At 47.0% G+C, this 17,420-nt stretch overlaps 1 protein-coding gene and 1 non-coding gene across 2 annotated transcripts; one reads left to right on the top strand and one right to left on the bottom strand.

Annotated features, from left to right (window-relative positions):
* The first annotated feature begins 1,499 nt into the window (after positions 1-1,499).
* LOC113882351 lies at positions 1,500-1,606 on the top strand. Its single transcript, XR_003508360.1, has one exon. It is a non-coding gene; the product is annotated as a U6 spliceosomal RNA (small nuclear RNA).
* An 8,005-nt stretch (positions 1,607-9,611) lies between these two features.
* NHLRC1 (NHL repeat containing E3 ubiquitin protein ligase 1) lies at positions 9,612-11,236 on the bottom strand. The gene has a single exon (XM_027525006.1). It carries the CDS (start codon positions 11,200-11,202, stop codon positions 10,018-10,020), a length of 1,185 nt encoding a protein of 394 aa, XP_027380807.1. The 5' UTR covers positions 11,203-11,236; the 3' UTR covers positions 9,612-10,017.
* Between the last annotated feature and the right edge of the window lie 6,184 nt (positions 11,237-17,420).

Raw genomic sequence — 17,420 nt, 5'->3', positions numbered from 1 at the left:
TCAAAGTGTAAATGTTGAGACGTACCTGGTGGTCCAGTGGTAGGGACTCCAGGCTTCCACTGCAGGGGGCGTGGGTTCAATCCCTGGTCAGGGCACTAAGATCCCGCAAGCAGTGCCCAAGCAACAGCAGGAGCAAAGCCGAGTACAGTGGAAGTGTAAATGCCACCCTGGACAGAGAGCTGCCTTGTCTGGAGACACAAGGTTGAATGTGGGGCTGGAACTGGCTTGCGGGTGAGACACCTGATGTCTAGAGGGAGCCTTCAATGACTGGATAACGTGCAGAGAAGTTTCACTGCTGGGCTGTTCCTGGAAAGGTGAGGAGACTTCAACAAAGGGGGCCAGCGGCTTTCATGGCACTTCTGGGCAAGCACTGGAAGGCATCGGTACGAGCTGCTCTTTCCCACAAGCCCACCTCAGGGCGAAGATATATTGAGATACAATTAAGTCAAGGCTGATCTGAGTGAGCCCAGGTTGGTCATTCTTCCCTAAACCTGCAAGAGACACTGGCTCATTGGGGCTTGTTACCCTCCTTCACCCTCCCTCCCCCCGCCAAAAAAAAAAAAAAAAGCCACACACAAAGACTGAGAGGAGAATTATCACCAGAAAAGCACCCAAATGTAGGAACTTGGAGTGACAGAAGACGGGGGGAGGATGAGAATTGAAGGTAAGAATTAAAAAATGAAGACCCAGAAACAAAAATACCAAAGCAAAGGGCAGAATGGAAGCATGGGGAGAAAGGAAAAATGTGAAAATTCAGGCTGCCAAAACAGTATTTCTAGCAGCAGACCTGGGGTCGGGTAAGTTTGGAAAACACAGTACTCTGTATTTAACCATTCCCTTTATTTTGCAATTTATAATGCAAAATAGCTTATTGATGGCTTTGAGATCAATTGCAATAAAGAAACCCATTTAACTCACAAATTTAATTAAATACAGAACCTCTTTATCCACAATACCACCTAGTAACATCCTGTAGGGTTAGAATTATACATTACATGTTTATCACATGCTTATACACATTACAGTAAGACAAGTAAATACCGTGGTTATAAGAAAAGTGTCTACTTATAGGAAAAAGCAGGATAACAATGGGAAAACCAAACTTGGTTAGGAGTCAGCAGAGCTGACATCAGCTGCTGACTCTCCGATTCTGCATATCTACGTAGAAAATACACCGTGTGCAGTTTATGTTGCTGAAAATCCAAAATCAGAGAGAATTCCAACGGCGGCAAGGTTTAGAATTCTGGTTTTTCTCCTAAGAAGATTAATCACTTGTCCAAGTTACTTAACCTCTTCAGGCTTCAATTTACTTATTTAGAAAGTGAGGGACTTACACGTCAAGATTTCTGTTATCCTGTGTGTGTGGCTGTGTGTGGGGGTGTGTGTGGGTGTGTGTGAGTGCGCCAGCTCAGTGGTGTCTGACTCTTTGCAACCCCAAGGACTGTAGCCTGCCAAGCTCCTCTGTCCATGGGGTTTCCCAGGCAAGAATACTGGGGCGGGTGCTCGCTTTGGCAGCACATACACTAAAACTGGAACAATGCAGAGAAGATTAGCATGGCCCCTGAGCAAGGATGACATGCAAATTCCTGAAGCATTCCATATCTTTTTTTAAAATAATAATACTGGAGTGGGTGGCCACTGCCTACTCCAGGTGATCTTTCCGACCCAGGGATTAAACCTGTGTCTTTTGCATCTTCTGCACTGGTAGGTGGATTCTTCACAATGGCATCACCTGGGAAGCCCTTTCTGTGATCCTACCAAACTTGAAAACCTTTGTATCACAGGAGCTCTGATAATCCAAAAAAAATCCTTTCAATGGGTAGCAGGTGATTCTCCTCCCACTCCTCAAAAAAAAATTAGACAGCGTAAGGACTTCCCTGGTGGTCCAGGGGTTAAGAGTCTGCACTTCAAAATGAAGTGGTTGGGGAACTAGGATCCCACATGCCACGTGGTGTGGCCAAACAAACAAAAGAGTCCAACAACATATTAGTAGTTTGACATCTCACTCAAAACTCAAAGGAGCCAATCATTTTCTTCTATTGTGGATCTCCGAGTATAGACTGAAAGCCAGCTTTGTGCTGCCTTGACATAAGGTGTAAAGCAAAGTCCTTATAATATGAATACATGATGTCTTCTAGGAGTCTGACCTTGGACACTCTTGAGGCTCCTTTAGATCGTAAGATGAAGCATCTTACGGACATACATAACATCTCACAGAAAAACCCGAATCAGCCTTTTGGCCAACCCAATATTTCCTAGGCTATGATGAGGACAAGATGAGTCTGTGTAAGAACTGAAGGCTGGTACCCAGTGTAAAGTCTCTTCATCCAATGAGAAGCCATTCATTCTTGGTACCATTTCCACTTGCTACTCTCTTATCCTCTGCCTCTGTCCCAGTAATGGTCCAAAAATACTCAACCTCATACACTCCCTGGTCTCTAACAGCATTAGGTAAGACAGAAAGTGTCACCGTGGGTCACAGCTAAGGATGGAGGCAAGGATGCCTACAGCAACTGAGTGAGAGCAAAGCTGGGGCCCAGATGTCATACCTGGGTTGGTACCACGGTGCTGAGGGTAAGAGCCAAGTCCAGGCTGCCCTTGGAGCCTAGATGGGAGCCAGTAGTGAGGCCTATGCCCTGGATGGCAGACCCCAGGCACCAGACAGGAAAACCTTTAACTGGAAGCCTCTCATACTGCTCCTGGGGGGCCGGGGGCCAACTTCACAGTGTGTCCACAGGAGAGCTGCAGGCAGGAGCCCTTCTCCCCACAAGGGAGACGGTAATGAGTTGACTTGGCTGGGAGAGAGAGCATGGAACCCAAGCAAAGGTCACATCCTGACGGGAAGCCTTTCATTGATGGTGTGCACACGAAGACATGGTGCTAGGCAGTATTCATAAATTATTTGGCATGTTTCATAACAAAGACAAGATCTTATAGACACACGCTCTGGCACCCCCTGCTGCTGCTGCTGCTAAGTCGCTTCAGTCATGTCTGACTCTGTGCGACCCCATAGATGACAGCCCATGAGGCTCCCCCATCCCTGGGATTCTCCAGGCAAGAACACTGGAGTGGCTTGCCATTTCCTTCTCCAATACATGAAAGGGAAAAGTGAAAGTGAAGTCGCTCAGTCGTGTCTGACCCTCAGCCACCCCCTGGACTGCAGCCTTCCAGGCTCCTCCGTCCATGGGATTTTCCAGCCAAGAGTACTGGAATGGGGTGCCAGGCACCCCTGGCCCCCTAAAATACTTTCGAACTCAGTTGTGAAATATCCCATCAAATCAACCCTCAATAACTGGAGAAGCTTTTCTCATATTCTGACCAAGTGCTGGGTGCCTGGAGCCAAAACTCTTCTAATGTTTCACGTTTCTCCATCATGGTTCTTTGAAAGCAGTCCCTGTTTCTGGCCTCTTTTGACATACAGTTTACAATTCATGAAAAATAGCTGCAGGTGAAAAGCTGCAGTGTCTTTCTCTTGAATATTTTGCCTCTGACCGTTACTGCACAGGAGGGATGTCCCCTGAGTGGCTGAAGCTGGGGGAGGGGAGGACTTGAGTAATCAGTGCCAAGAGCCCAGCAAGATCCTGATTTAGCAACAAAGCAGGTGCCAAGCATCGAGAGGTGTCAAGACCACAGGAAACAGGAGGAGTCTTCCAGCAGCAGGCGTCTCTGTATCAGGGAAGTCCGTGTTATGTACACGTGACTCCTCCTCCCATAAAATCTGTCACCGCCGCAATGATGGGAAAGGACTAATGTGGGAGAGGATTATAAAATGTTTCACTGTGGGGAGGATTTCATTGTAACAACAAATGAGCTTTGTCCAAAGAGGGCACTTTTGATCTTTTTAGAATACACTTACTACTGTGGTGTTTAGCTAAATATAAAAATATCAAAAAATACCCCGAAGTGCTCAAAAACTCAGCTGAGCATCACTGACCATCAGCTGTCATCCTGCTGACAGGCTACAGTGACAGAAAAATAGATCCTAACGTCGGGACCACAAAGAATCAATACTTAAAGACAAATGTTTACTTTTAGTTTTTTAGTTTGTTTTGGATGAAGTGTCCAGCATTGATGACATCAATCAGTCTGGAATTCTAGGGTGATGTCATCTCTTCCAATATCTGTTCGGTTCTGGCTACTGGGCCCTTCTCCCCCCAGCCCCATCCCCCCAGCATGTGCTTTCCAGAGCACTCACCATCCTATGCCGTATTCTTCTGATTAGCTTGTCCATCTCCACACCCGACCCCCAACCATCCGTGCCTGGGAACCTTCACATCCTCACAGCTTTGCACCTTGCTCAACACAAAATGAGCACACAGGAAATAGTCAGTGACAAAATGCTTGCCAAAAAAAAAAAAAAATTCAAAGAAATTTAAAAGGTTTTTAAAATTCCTGTTCCAGTATGATTGAGTAAGCTCCAACTGGCCCATCTTTCTACAGAAAACCACCATAAACTCTGAATGTACACACATCAAGAAATGTCTTGCGCCACTAGGTTTCACTGGTGAACTCTATCAAACATTTAAGAAGAAATGGCAACACTGTCATACAAGTTCTTTCAGGAAATAAAGCTGGAAGGAACATTTCCCAACTCATTTTATGAGGCCAGCACCACCCGAACAGTAAAACCTGACAAAGACATAACTCTCCCCTCTTCCCCAACACCCTTATGAATTAGTAGATTTTGCCTATAATCAGAATGCATTTGAATATCCTGTGTTCAACTTGTACAGATAGTGCTGCTAGCAAATTTAACAAATTCATATAATGTATTTCGTACTGACTGGTCAGAGAAGAAAAGTTACTAATTTTGAGATTTACATTTTAGTGTCCACCAGAGGGGACTGGTATAATTTTGTGGAAATTAACTCCAAAATGTAATGGAATTGGCCTTCCTGTATCATCACTTTTACTCCGTCCAGATTTATCCATCAGCGGCTTGAAAATGGAAATAGATTACACAGCACAGGGAACCACACTCGATATTTGATAATAACCTATAAGGGAAAAGAATCTAAAAAAGATGTGTGTATAAGTGATTCACTTTGGTGTATATCTGAAACAAAAACAATAGTGTAAACCAACTCTGGTGGTGGTTTAGTCACCAAGTCGTGTCTGATTCTTGTGACCCCATGGACTGTGGCCCGGCAGGCTCCTGTGTCCACAGGATTCTCCATGCAAGAATACTGGATTGGGTTGCCATTTCCTTCTCCAGGGGATCTTCCTGACCCAGGAATTGAACCCTGGTCTCCTGCATTGCAGGTAGATTCTTTACCGACTGAGCCAAGAGGGAAGCCCATGAAACTAACTACACTTCAATTAAAAAAAAAAAAAAAAGGCAACCCTGCCACCTCTAACTGGATCTAAAAGAATCTAACTGGATCTCCTTGTCCCTTTTGAGAAAAGCTGTTCATCTGAGGCCAAGTCACAGGCTAGCTTCCTGATCTAATTGAATATATTTGGCGGGACACTGATAGACAGGTTGCTCTTCCTATTGGTGGGCTGCTGCTGCTCCTGCTAATTCGCTTCAGTTGTGTCCGACTCTGTGCCACCCCATAGATGGCAGCCCTCCCCATCCCTGGGATTCCCCAGGCAAGAACACTGGAGTGGGTTGCCATTTCCTTCTCCAATGCATGAAACTGAAAAGTGAAGTCGCTCAGTCATGTCCGACTCTTAGCAACCTCATGGACTGCAGCCCACCAGGCTCCTTGGTCCATGGGATTTTCCAGGCAAGAGTACTGGAGTGGGGTGCCATTGCCTTCTCCTTATTGGTGGGCACTCCTATCCAATTAGGAAACATGGTGGCTGAGGGCTAGCTCATCAGCAGGGCCTGTGGGGGAGGGGAGTAGGTTTTCCTTAGAAGGGGCGGTGTGCGCGGACACAGTCGTGTCCGACTCTTAGCGACCCCATGGACTGCAGCCCTGCATGGGATTTTCCAGGCAAGAGTACTGGAGTGGGTGCCATTGCCTTCTCCAATGCATGAAAGTGAAAAGTGAAAGTGTGGTCGCTCAGTTGTGTCCGACTCTTCGTGACCCCATGGACTGCAGCCCTGCATGGGATTCTCCAGGCAAGAGGACTGGAGTGGGTGCCATTGCCTTCTCCGAGAAGCCCTGGAGCGGGTCGCTATTAGTGGAGCGCTAGCCACCAGCCTACATCTCGTCTCTCCGTAGTGGTGGAGGATGGTTAAATTGCCATCATCAGTGGGTCTTCCCCATTTTTCTGAGGTATATGGAATACTTCCTCAAAAGGCACACAATTCACTTTCAGTGAGATCTTCACCCGACTCACCAGGGAAGGTCTGGATGAGGCACAAACAAGTTGTGATGCTTTGCGTCCGGGATCCAGAGTGTGTCTAAGTAGAGGGAAGAGGTATGACTCTGAACCACAGTCCTTAGGAAACGCCAAGGAAGAAGACTGTGAAAATCAAGTCCAGAGGGCAGAACAAGGCCAAAACCAGGGACAAACCAAGGCCAAACCAAGGCCAAAAACCAGAGACAGTCCAAGCCTCAGGAATTGGGCAAAACAAGAACAAACGGAGGGTGACGTGAGTGTGGCTGACGGGGCCTCTGCTTGCTTTTATGGACACACCAGGTGGAGAGCCATGGTGGCTAGTGCTGGCATAAAGGCACCTGATTGAGGGGGATTTTCAGGAAAAGCCCATTCCTTTTCCTTCTCCAGTTATTTGTGGTTGAGTTCTTTTGTCTCTGACCTCTGGAGAGTCATTCCAACTCTCCTCCATCACCTGGGAACCTCTTATTTTATTGTTTTTTTAAAAAATTTTATTGATTTTTATTGCAGTGTAGTTGCTCTACAAGGCTGTGTTAGTCTCTGCTGTACAGCAAAGGGGATCAGCTACTGTTCCATGTATCCCCCTCTTTGTATTTCCTTCTCATTTAGGTCACCAGGGAGCATTGAGGAGAGTTCTCTGTGCTACATAGCAGGTTCTCATTAGTTATCTACTTTATACACGGTGTCAATAGTATATATAGTCAATCCAATCCCCCAGTTCATCCCACCCTCTCCTTTCCCCCTTGGTAGCCATACATTTGTTCTCTATGCCTGTGTCTCTATTTTTGCTTTGCAGGTAAGATCATCTGTACCATTTCTCTCGATTCCACGTATGTGCGTTAATATCCACTGTTGGTTTTTCTCTTTGTGACTTCTCTCTGTATGACAGACTCTAGGTCCATCCAGGTCGCTGCAAAAGACACAGTTTTGAGGGACCTCTTTCTTTGTGCTGCGATGATTTCCTTTGGCCCACCTCAGACTCTCCAGTTCCTCTAACAATCTGGTGGTGTTCAGCAGGGTGCGGCTTGAGTGCTTTAACCAGCTTGCTTTAAAGAGCACGGCCCAGAAGGTGAACTTAGCATCTCCGTTACAGGTTACTGAACCTATCCCCTCAGCATGTGCATGCCTGTGGATCAGAAACAGCAAAATTGGTGTCTTTGGAAACCCTGCTGTCTATCTGCAGCCTGATCATCTACCAAGTAAAGGTAGCCGTTAACTAGATCACTTGTGATCACCTCTCTGAATCGCTCCCACGTCATCTTGGGAGCTCACACACCATTCTTCCAGCTAGGTAATCCACATGGTAATAAGAGATCTCTCCATACATGCTGCATATATTCCACACCTGGCCTGAAAAGACACACTCAGTTCTAGAGGCAAACATGATACCACTGATGATTTCAAATAAGAGAAGGTCTCTTGATTGGCTCAAGGACCCCAAGGCCTTAAAATGTCATTGTTCCCAAGGAAAACATTTGTAACATCAATCCACGGTTGCCCTATTCACAAATGACCAAGTATGAACCTCTATCTCCATCTAAGACAACTTTTCTTGTTATACAACTCAGAATTCCTATGATGTCACTGACCTGAGGGTGATTTATAAGGATAGGGTGTCGGTGGGGAAGGTGGGGGCTCTATTTGGGATGATGCATTTACATGATCCCTATTTGGGATGATGCATTTACAAATGGTGGTTGGTCCATGATGCCTGAAATCGTATCAGAGCTACATGATGGGAGCATTGAAGCAAAATGGGCTTCTGTAGACTGGTACGGGAGCCTAGCTCTCTCTTTTAGCTTCAAAGAACAAACTACAATCTTTTTCATAATTTGGGGGCTGTGTCTAGAATGTACATTATATCTATGAAAATGCTTTGTAAATTAGAATCCTATTGTTGATAAAGCATCAGCTATTACCTAAAGCAAACCCTCACCTTTCAAAACCACTATTTCTTCCCCGAGGAAAAAGTTTTGCTACTGCTTCTGAGGTGCTGGCTATTTGGTATTTTTCCAACAGCCCTTAACTCTGAAATGTTATACCAGCTAGACATACAGCTTATAGAGAAGCAGCTACTTCACCCGAAATCTCCACCTATTCACTTAATCAATGCAACCTTATAGCAGGCATCATCTTGGTCAAGCCATCATGTCAATTCAAGAAGTAGTTAAAGTGTCTGAAAGTGAAAAGTGGAAGTGTTAGTCACCAAGTCATGTCTAACTCTTTGCAACCCCACAGACTGTAGCCCAACAGGCTCCTAGATCCATAGGATTTCCCAGGTAAGGATACTGGAGTGGGTTGCCATTCCCTTCTCCAGGGGATCTTCCTGACCCAGGGATCAAACCCCTATCTCCTGCATTGCAGGCAGATTCTTTATTGTCTGAGCCACGAGGGATTTGCCAGTGGTTAAATGCCAACTCAGGATCAAAGGAATTATTTATTGAGTGCCTGGTGTTTGCAACATATGGGACAGATTTAAATAGAGAAAAACCCCATCACAAAAGTTCTTCAGATTACCACTGATCATAAAGAGGCAAGCAAAATCATTTCTGCCATGAACTGCCTGTGGTGACTTATCTCTATATTACACTAACAAGAAATATCATCCAGCCCTCTAACACAAGTACATGTGTAGAGCATTCCACAGGAGTTCAGAACTTACACTGACATAAGTCTTTCTCCTGGACTTCCGTCCCAGTCCAGAGGCTAAGACTCTGTGCTCCCAGTACAGGGAGCACGGGTTCGATCCCTAGCCAAGGAACTAAGATCCCTCATGCTACAAGGAGGAAAAAAAAAAAAAAAATCTTTTCAACAAATAGTGCTGGAATAATTGGATACCCTCATATCAAAAAAAAAATAAATAAATAAACCTCAACCCATACTTCATGTTGTAGACAGGAATCAACTCAAAATGGGACACCCAAAAATTAACAACTTGTAGAAGAAAACATAAGAAAAAAAAAATCTTAGTTATCTTGATTAAGTAAAGATTTCTTAGAACACACACAAAAAAACAAAAACACAAACCTTTCTCAACCAACCAAGTAGTATTTCATAAGTGCCTATAGCAGAGCAGTTACAGGTACTAAGAGAAGTGTTGACCTTTTGAATAAGCAAAGTTGATTGCTTTTGTTTTTCAAGTAACTCAAGATCCACAGTAACTTCATCTAAAGAGCCATCAAAGGAATTGTATGTTGAACTAAACTGACATCCACCACAAAATCCTTTTTCTCTTGAACTCTATGAAGTCTCCTTTCTCTGTGCCTCTAAGACAATAGCTACTTGTAAATAGAGTACATGTAGCAACAATATACACTCATATATATTTTTCCACATCTGTTGTCTTATTTAAGAGCAAGGCGTTTTGGAGTCAGAATTGAGTTCCATTTGTGACTGTCAGAGTAAGTAAATGTGACCTTGGATAAATCTCTTTAGCTCTCTGGGTCTTAGTTTTCTCATCCTTAAAATGAGATACGTAATAGAAATTACCACTGGGCCGTTGAAAGGATTAAAGGGGCTAATATTCACAAATTTCTTGGCACTAGGAGTACATAATCCATCAATGGTAGATTTCATTATTATTCTTTAATAATGGCCCCCACCTTTGTTAAGTCTACCAGGCAGTTACAGTCATCTCTATTGAACAGATGATTAAGTCATTGATTCAGGGCTCAACAGGGGCAGCTCCAGGGCTTCTGGAGCAGGTCCCAGGACCCCCACCACACCCCATCACCCCCAGTCAACCTTGTAGACTTTTACAGAATGGGCCGCGCTGTCCAGCACAAGAAGAGAACTCTCCTTGGTGAAGGTCAGCGCCACGGGATGCGAAAGACCGTGGGTGATGATGGGCTTCAGCACTGGAAACTCCTCCGGTTTGCCTAGACAGAGGACAGCCGGACTGGAAGTATCGGCAACCACCACGTTGCCCTGGTGATCGAAGGCCACGGCGGAGGCGGTGATCTTGGAAGGGAAAAAGAGGCTCAGCCCGAAGGAGTCCACCTGTCCGATGAGCTGCATGCTCGCGCTAAACACCTTCACCGTGGTGCTGCTGCAGGCGCCGGGCCCCAGGGGGTGCTCAAGGACCGCGATGGCCCCGGTGAGCCAGGACACCGCCACCCCCCGCGGGTGACGCAGGTGAGCCTGCAACCGTTCAGTCCTCCGGAGGACCCCTTCGGGAAAGTCGACCTCCAGGAGGTGCAGGGACCCCGCCTCCGCGTCCGTGACCAAGACCCCATTCTGCGGGGTGGTCTCCACACCCCACGGCAAGCAGAAGTGGCCTCCCAAGACGAGTTTGATCTGGCCGAAAAAGTCAAATACTTTGAGGGAGCGGTCGCCGGCGTCGGTGACGACCACATGGCAGTCGTTGGTGACCGTGACGTCAACCGGGTACCGAAGGTCCTGGGCAGCGTCCCCCTTCTCTCCAAACTGATGCGCGCAGCCTCCCCCGGAGTCGAAGACCTTGACTCGCCTCTTGCCGTCGTGCACCACCACGACCCGCCCCGTCTTGGGACACAGAGCCAGCCCGGTGGGGTTGACCAGGGTCCCCCAGCCGCCGAAGGCGTGCTGGCAGGTGAGGACCCCCGGGGCGGAGGGGGCGGCGCGCGGGGCAGCCGGGCCGGGCCGCAGCGCGGAGCCCAGGAGCTCCAGGAAGTGGAGCACTGGCAGGCAGTCGCTGGTGTCGCAGCCCCGGCAGGCCCGCCGGCAGAAGGGGCACTCGAGGGCCAGCGTCCGCGGGTGCGCCAGGGCGGCCACGCAGGCCAGGCAGACCACGTGGCCGCAGGACAGGTTGCGTGGGCGCCGCTGCTGGCGGTGGCCGAACCGCTCGAAGCACACCTTGCACTCAAGCAGGCTGGTCTCGGCCTCGCGCAGCAGCTCCCGCAGCGCCGGCCCGCTCCCAGCGGCCTCGGCCCCCATCGCGCGGCCCCCGCCCCGCACGCTCCGGCCGCGCCGTCTGCCCGCCGAGCTGGACGCCGCGCCGGCGCGGCCTGGGGTCACGGTCACGGGGCGGGGCCGCTGGGCCTGACGTCCACTTTGTCCGGCCGCTCAGCCGAGAGGTGCCGCCCCCTTGTGGGCGCGCGCCGCACTGTATCCGGAGAGGCGCACAGTGGATTTTAACAAGTTCTAATCAGAGAGTCGGAGAAGGCAATGGCACCCCACTCCAGTACTGTTGCCCGGAAAATCCCATGGATGGAGGATCCTGGTAGGCTGCAGTCCATGGGGTCGCTAAGAATCAGACACGACTGAGGGACTTCACTTTCACTTTCCTCTTTCATGCATTGGAGAAGGAAATGGCAACCCACTCCAGTACTCTTGCCTGAAGAATCCCATGGACGGAGAAGCCTGGTGGCTGCAGTCCATGGGGTCGCACAGAGTCGGACACGACTGAAGCGACTTAGCAGTTGCAGCAATTACAGAGTCGGACACGACTGAAGTGACTTAGCAGAATCCACAGAATAGACTGCGTGCTGCAGTCCATGGGATCGCAAAGAGTCGGACACAACTCAGGGACTGAACTGAACTGAACTGATCCACAGAATATTCATTGGAAGGACTGATGCTTAAGCTGAAACTCCAATACTTTGGCCACCTGATGCGAAGAACCGACTCATTGGAAAAGACCCTGATGCTGGGAAAGATGGAAGGTGGGAAGAGAGGGGGATGACAGAGGATGAGATGGTTGGATGGCATCACTAACTCAATGGACATGAGTTTGAGTAGGCTCTGGGAATTGGTGATGGACAGGGAAGCCTGACATGTTGCAGTCCATGGGGTTGCAAAGAGTGGGACATGACTGAGAGACTGAACTGAAATTGATCCACAGCCTAGACAGCGTATTAAAAAGCAGAGACATTCCTTTGCCAACAAAGGTCCATATAGTCAAAGCTATGGCTTTTCCAGTAGTCATGTATGGATAGATGTGAGAGTTGGGCCATAAAGAAGGCTGAGCACCAAAGAATTGATGCTTTTGAACAGTGGTGTTGGAGAAGACTCTTGAGAGTCCCTTGGACTGCAAGGAGATCCAACCAGCCCATCCTAAAGGAGATCAGTCCTGAATATTCATTGGAAGGACTGATGCTGAAGCTGAAACTCCAATACTTGGGCCACCTGACGTGAAGAACCGACGCATTGGAAAAGACCCTGATGCTGGGAAAGATTGAAGGCGGGAAGAGAAGGGGACAACAGAGGATGAGATGGTTGGATGGACATGAGTTTGAGTAGGCTCTGGGAGTTAATGATGGACAGGGAAACCTGGCGTGCTGCATTCCGTGGGGTCGCAAAGAGTCAGATAAGACTGAGTGACTGAACAACAACAATCCACAGCACGCAGTCAGACCTGCAATCGTCACACCAGTCATGGATGGAGCGCCTTCCCTTTACACTTGAGGACACCTATTGAGGACAAGCAGGCTGCTCCCGGGTACCCAGCAAAGCGCCCTCCGATTTCCCGTCAGCAGTGCTGGATGCTAGGGGCTGGGGCTGGCCAGGTGTGAAACCTAGTCTCAGAGCTCATGATACTTATGATCTATTGGGAAAACACAGGTGCATGAAGGAAATTAAAACCCAAGTAGATAAGGCAGGTGCACGCGTTTTCTTTTGGACCTTCTATAATTCTCATAGTAAGTTGTTGTTTTTGTTGTTTAGTCACTAAATCATGTCCGACTCTTTTGCGACCCCATGGACTGTAGCCTGCCAGGCTCCTCTGTCCATGGGTTTTCTCAGGCAAGAATATTAGAGTGGGCTGCCATTTCCTTCTCCCAGGGATCTTCTCAATCCAGAAATCGAACCTGTGACACTTACATTGGCAGGTGGATTCTTTACTACTGAGCCACCAGGGAAGCCCTCTCATAGTAAAGTAGATGCTCAATGAACACTTGAAAAATGAATTTATGTAAGACATCACTTTGCCAACAAAGGTCCCAATAGTCAAAGCTATGGTTTTTCCAGTAGTCATGTATGATGTGAGAATTGGACCATAAAGAAGGCTGAGCACCGAAAAATTGATGCTTTTGAACTGTGGTGCTGGAGAAGACTCTTTAGAGTCCCTTGGACAGTAAGGAGATCAAACCAGTCAATCCTAAAGGAAATCAGTCCTGAATATTCATTGGAAAGACTGATGCTGCAGCTCCAATACTTTGGCCATCTGATGCAAAGAGCAGACTCACTGGAAAAGACCCTGATGCTGGGAAAGATTGAAGACAGGAGGAGAAGGGGGAAACACAGGATGAGATGGTTGGATGGCATCACCAACTTAATGGACATGAATTTGAGCAAACTCAGGGAGATAGTAGTGAAGGACAGGGAAGCCTGGCGTGCGGCAGTCCATGGGGTCGCAAAGAGTTGGACATGACTGAGCGACTGAACAACAATAGCAATGTGAATGAAGGAATGTCATAGGACAATACATGAAATACACAGGTGAATTTGTGTTAGAGGCAAGGACCATGGCTGGAAATGTGTTCCAGAGAAATGAATATGAAATTAGAAAGTTGATAGTTAATAATCAGCTTACTGCATGCTCACCCTCTTTTAAGTGTTTTGCACAGGTTATCTTATTTAAACCACATGACAGTCCTTACAAGATGTGATATTTTCATCACCCTGTTTCTGCCATAGTGGTTGCAGAGGTTAACTTTCTTGCCCAGGGTCACGGGGCTAGGAAGCGACCAGGCTGGGCTTTGAAGCCAGGCAGTTTTCAGAGCCCACGGTCTTAACTATCCCAGTCATTTTCAATGTTGGTTGCACATGGTAAATACCTGGGTCTCATCCTCCAACGAGTAATTTGTCCAGGGTGTGGTCTGGCAGCTGGGATGTTTTATTCGGTTGCACTGGGTCTTAGTTGTGGCCTGTGGGATCTAGTTCCCCCACCAGGGATCGAGCCCAGTCCCCCTGCACTGGGAGTGTGGAGTCTCAGCCACTGGTCCACCAGGGAAGTCCTTGGGCAGCTAGGATTTTTTTAAAGTTCCCTTCGAGCTTATCAGGTACAGCCAAGTTTGAGAACCAGTGATACAAAAGTCCCTCAAATGACATCAAGTTAAATTCTTTCAACTTCAATCAATATGGAAAACATAGAGAATATACAATATGTTTTAAAAAAATCTTCAAACAGGAGGTAACACAGTCTCTCAGGAATCATTGTGGAACTACAAGCAATCACTTTCAGGAATTCTCCCCTCAATGTCTGCATGAACATTGTCTTTGGCAAAATTACTTATCAGATCATTTTTCCTCATTTAGAGATAATTACCACCATCATTCACCCTCTTATTTGCTAGACTTTTGAGAAAACAGGAAATCTTTATCCCATTAAATCCCCTGGAGGAAGATTTAATGTAAGATAAGAAAGAACATTTTCCTACCGAGTGTTACAAGATTCAAAGATGATCTGTGTATTGGGACATAGTAATCAACTTAATATTATAATTTCAGACTATAATACATTGTCATTCCAAATAGAAATTGCTTTCTGCAGTGATCCTTAAGAAAAAACATTCAGGAAACCTAAATTTCCCCCTAAAAGTGGAATGTTTTTAGAATTAATGTTGTCTAATAGAAATATAATAAGAGCCACGTATATAATATTAAATTTTCCAGTAGCCACATTTTAAAAAGGAAAAGAAGCTAGTGAAATGAGCTTAATCGGATATGCATATTTTATTTAATCCAAAATATCCAAAATGCTATCTTTATGACACATAATCACTGTAAAAATTAGTGAGATATTTTACACTCTCTGTTTTATTAGCACTAGTCCAGTGTGTATTTTAAATTTATAGCACATCCTTTTTCAGCTCAGTAACCCCATGCAGCGAGTGATTACGGCCGGGGAACAGTTAGACCTCTAGTTAAGAGATGTAGACCAAGTCTCTGGTGTATTACCTTCTCAAGATGTTTTCCAGACGGATTTCGTGGATGTTTGATGTGCCTTTAACTTGTCTCTGCTCCCACATTGTTTTAGAACGAATCCAAAGACCACCACCCCAAGCCCTGCCACTCAATGTGACTGACGGAGCCTCTATCCTACGAGCAACTGCGCTTGGGGAAGAGCCTGGCTTCTTCTTGATCCTGTGCTGCCCTCGCGTGGCAACAGGCGGCACTGCGCCAAGAGGTTGGAGGTGTTCAGCAAGGTAAACCAGACGAACCTGCAAGAAATCCGCCTTCTTTAAGAATGGTCACAATAATCGGTCTGTCACTTGTCCTAGTAGACAGCACAGTGGTTCAGGAAAGCCCCTTGGCACATACACACACAATCGACTCTAACCATTTGCTGTCAACACTCTAATCGGTAAATATGGAAATTTAACTTTGTGGAATTTGATCCGGAGCTGAGGCCTTCTCAGTGACACAAAGCTTCAGAACTAAAAACGTGTAGGTTTGCAGCCTTTCACAGCTGGGATACTGCTCCAGCGTCCCTGTCCACCCAACCGCCTCCCACCCCCCAGCCACTTGTCCTTTTTCTCCTTTACCAAGTGTATGGAGTCCAATTTTCCTTTCTATCTAATCTTAAAATTGTTATCTTCAACCCTTCTTTCTTTTTCTGAAGAGAGAAGAAGTTCCAGAAGACCAATGCCTAGTGCTTGCCTGTGTACACAGAGGGAGACCAACACGTTATTTTTTATTTAATTTTATTTTTTTGGCCTCACCGTGTGGCATGTGGAACTTCCCCCACCAGGGATGGAACCTTTGCACCCCGGCAGTGGAAATGCGGAATCTTAACCACAGGCCCACCAGGGAAGTTCTCAGTTGAGTCGCTCAGTCGCGTCCAACTCTGTGACCCCGTGCATTGCAGCATGCTTGGCTTCCCTGTCCATCACCAGCTCCTGGAGCTTGCTCATACTCATGTCCATCCAGTCGCTGATGCCATCCAACCATCTCATCCTCTGTCGTCCCCTTCTCCTCCTGCCTTCAATCTTTCCCAGCATCAGGGTCTTTTCCAATGAGTCAGTTCTTCGCGTCAGGTGGCCAAAGTATTGGAGCTTCAGCTTCAGCATCAGTCCTTCCAATGAATTTTCAGGGTTGATTTCTTTTAGGATTGACTGGTTGGATCTCCTTGCAATCCAAGGGACTCTCAAGAGTCTTCACCACAGTTCAAAAGCATCAATTTTTCAGTGCTCAGACTTCTTTATGGTCCAACTCTCACATTCATTCATGACGACTGGAAAAACCATAGCTTTGACTAGCTTTGTTGGCAAAGTAATGTCTCTGCTTTTTAATATACTGTCTAGGTTGATCATAGCTTTTCTTCCAACACATGTTTTTTAAATGGATGAACTAATGAACACTTAAAAGGATGCAACATACAGGCAGCAAACCCCAATGTTAAAACTTTTCTTTGATGGTTCTCTAGTATTTATAGGAAGCACTGTTAGGAAAATAGCATTTATCTAGGAATCATGCTAAGCACTTGCTTATCTCTAAAGTCCATGTTGAAAGGTTTCTCAAGTACCTTATAGAGTATAATCCTGGTCACATATAAACACATGATGATTAATAAAAGAAATTCCTTGAGCCTAACTCTGAGTTTCCTAAGAAGAATCTTTCCTCCTCTGTGGTGAAGTGTCCATGGATTTCCTCTGTACTTTCCTCCAATACTCCTCCCTTAAAGGACCCAGGAATAGCACAACCATCTCTTCCTGCTTCCCCCTAGAAGGAGCCCCACAGGGGACAGAGTTTGAAGAACGGGTCTTGTGGTCAGTGGCTGACTGCTGTGCAAAGCACCAGGCGGAAGAGGAGGGGAAATGGAGACCCAGCTCAAGCGGTGACAGCAGAGAGGGGGTGCAGGGCGACAGGCCGTGGAGTCTGGGGATGGAGTCAGCGCTCAAGCAGGCGGGCTGCTGGTTTTGCAAGCCTGGGAAGACACACCACACACATGCAGTTGAGAAGGAATCCCAGAACGAGTCCAAGGACACAGTTATGTCGCAGAGTGTACCTGCGGCAGGAAGGCAGGAAGACAGCCAGTGGCACAGACTAGAAGCATCTCAGTCCAGGAGGAGAGACGCAACTTTTGAACCGAGAAGGAGCAAAGACAGTAGGCACCTTAGCTCGGGCTTGTGAGCTCACAGGAGCAAAAACTCGCTACCACTGCCAGCCTGAACCCCTCCTGGGTTGGTGAGTTTTGAGTTTCGGGCCAGCCT

This window comes from Bos indicus x Bos taurus, chromosome 23 (genome assembly GCF_003369695.1).
Source record: "Bos indicus x Bos taurus breed Angus x Brahman F1 hybrid chromosome 23, Bos_hybrid_MaternalHap_v2.0, whole genome shotgun sequence".
In the NCBI taxonomy this organism is placed as follows: Eukaryota; Metazoa; Chordata; class Mammalia; order Artiodactyla; family Bovidae; genus Bos; species Bos indicus x Bos taurus.
Note: the sequence above shows the minus strand (reverse complement) of the source record. Positions and strands in the feature narration are given on the sequence as shown.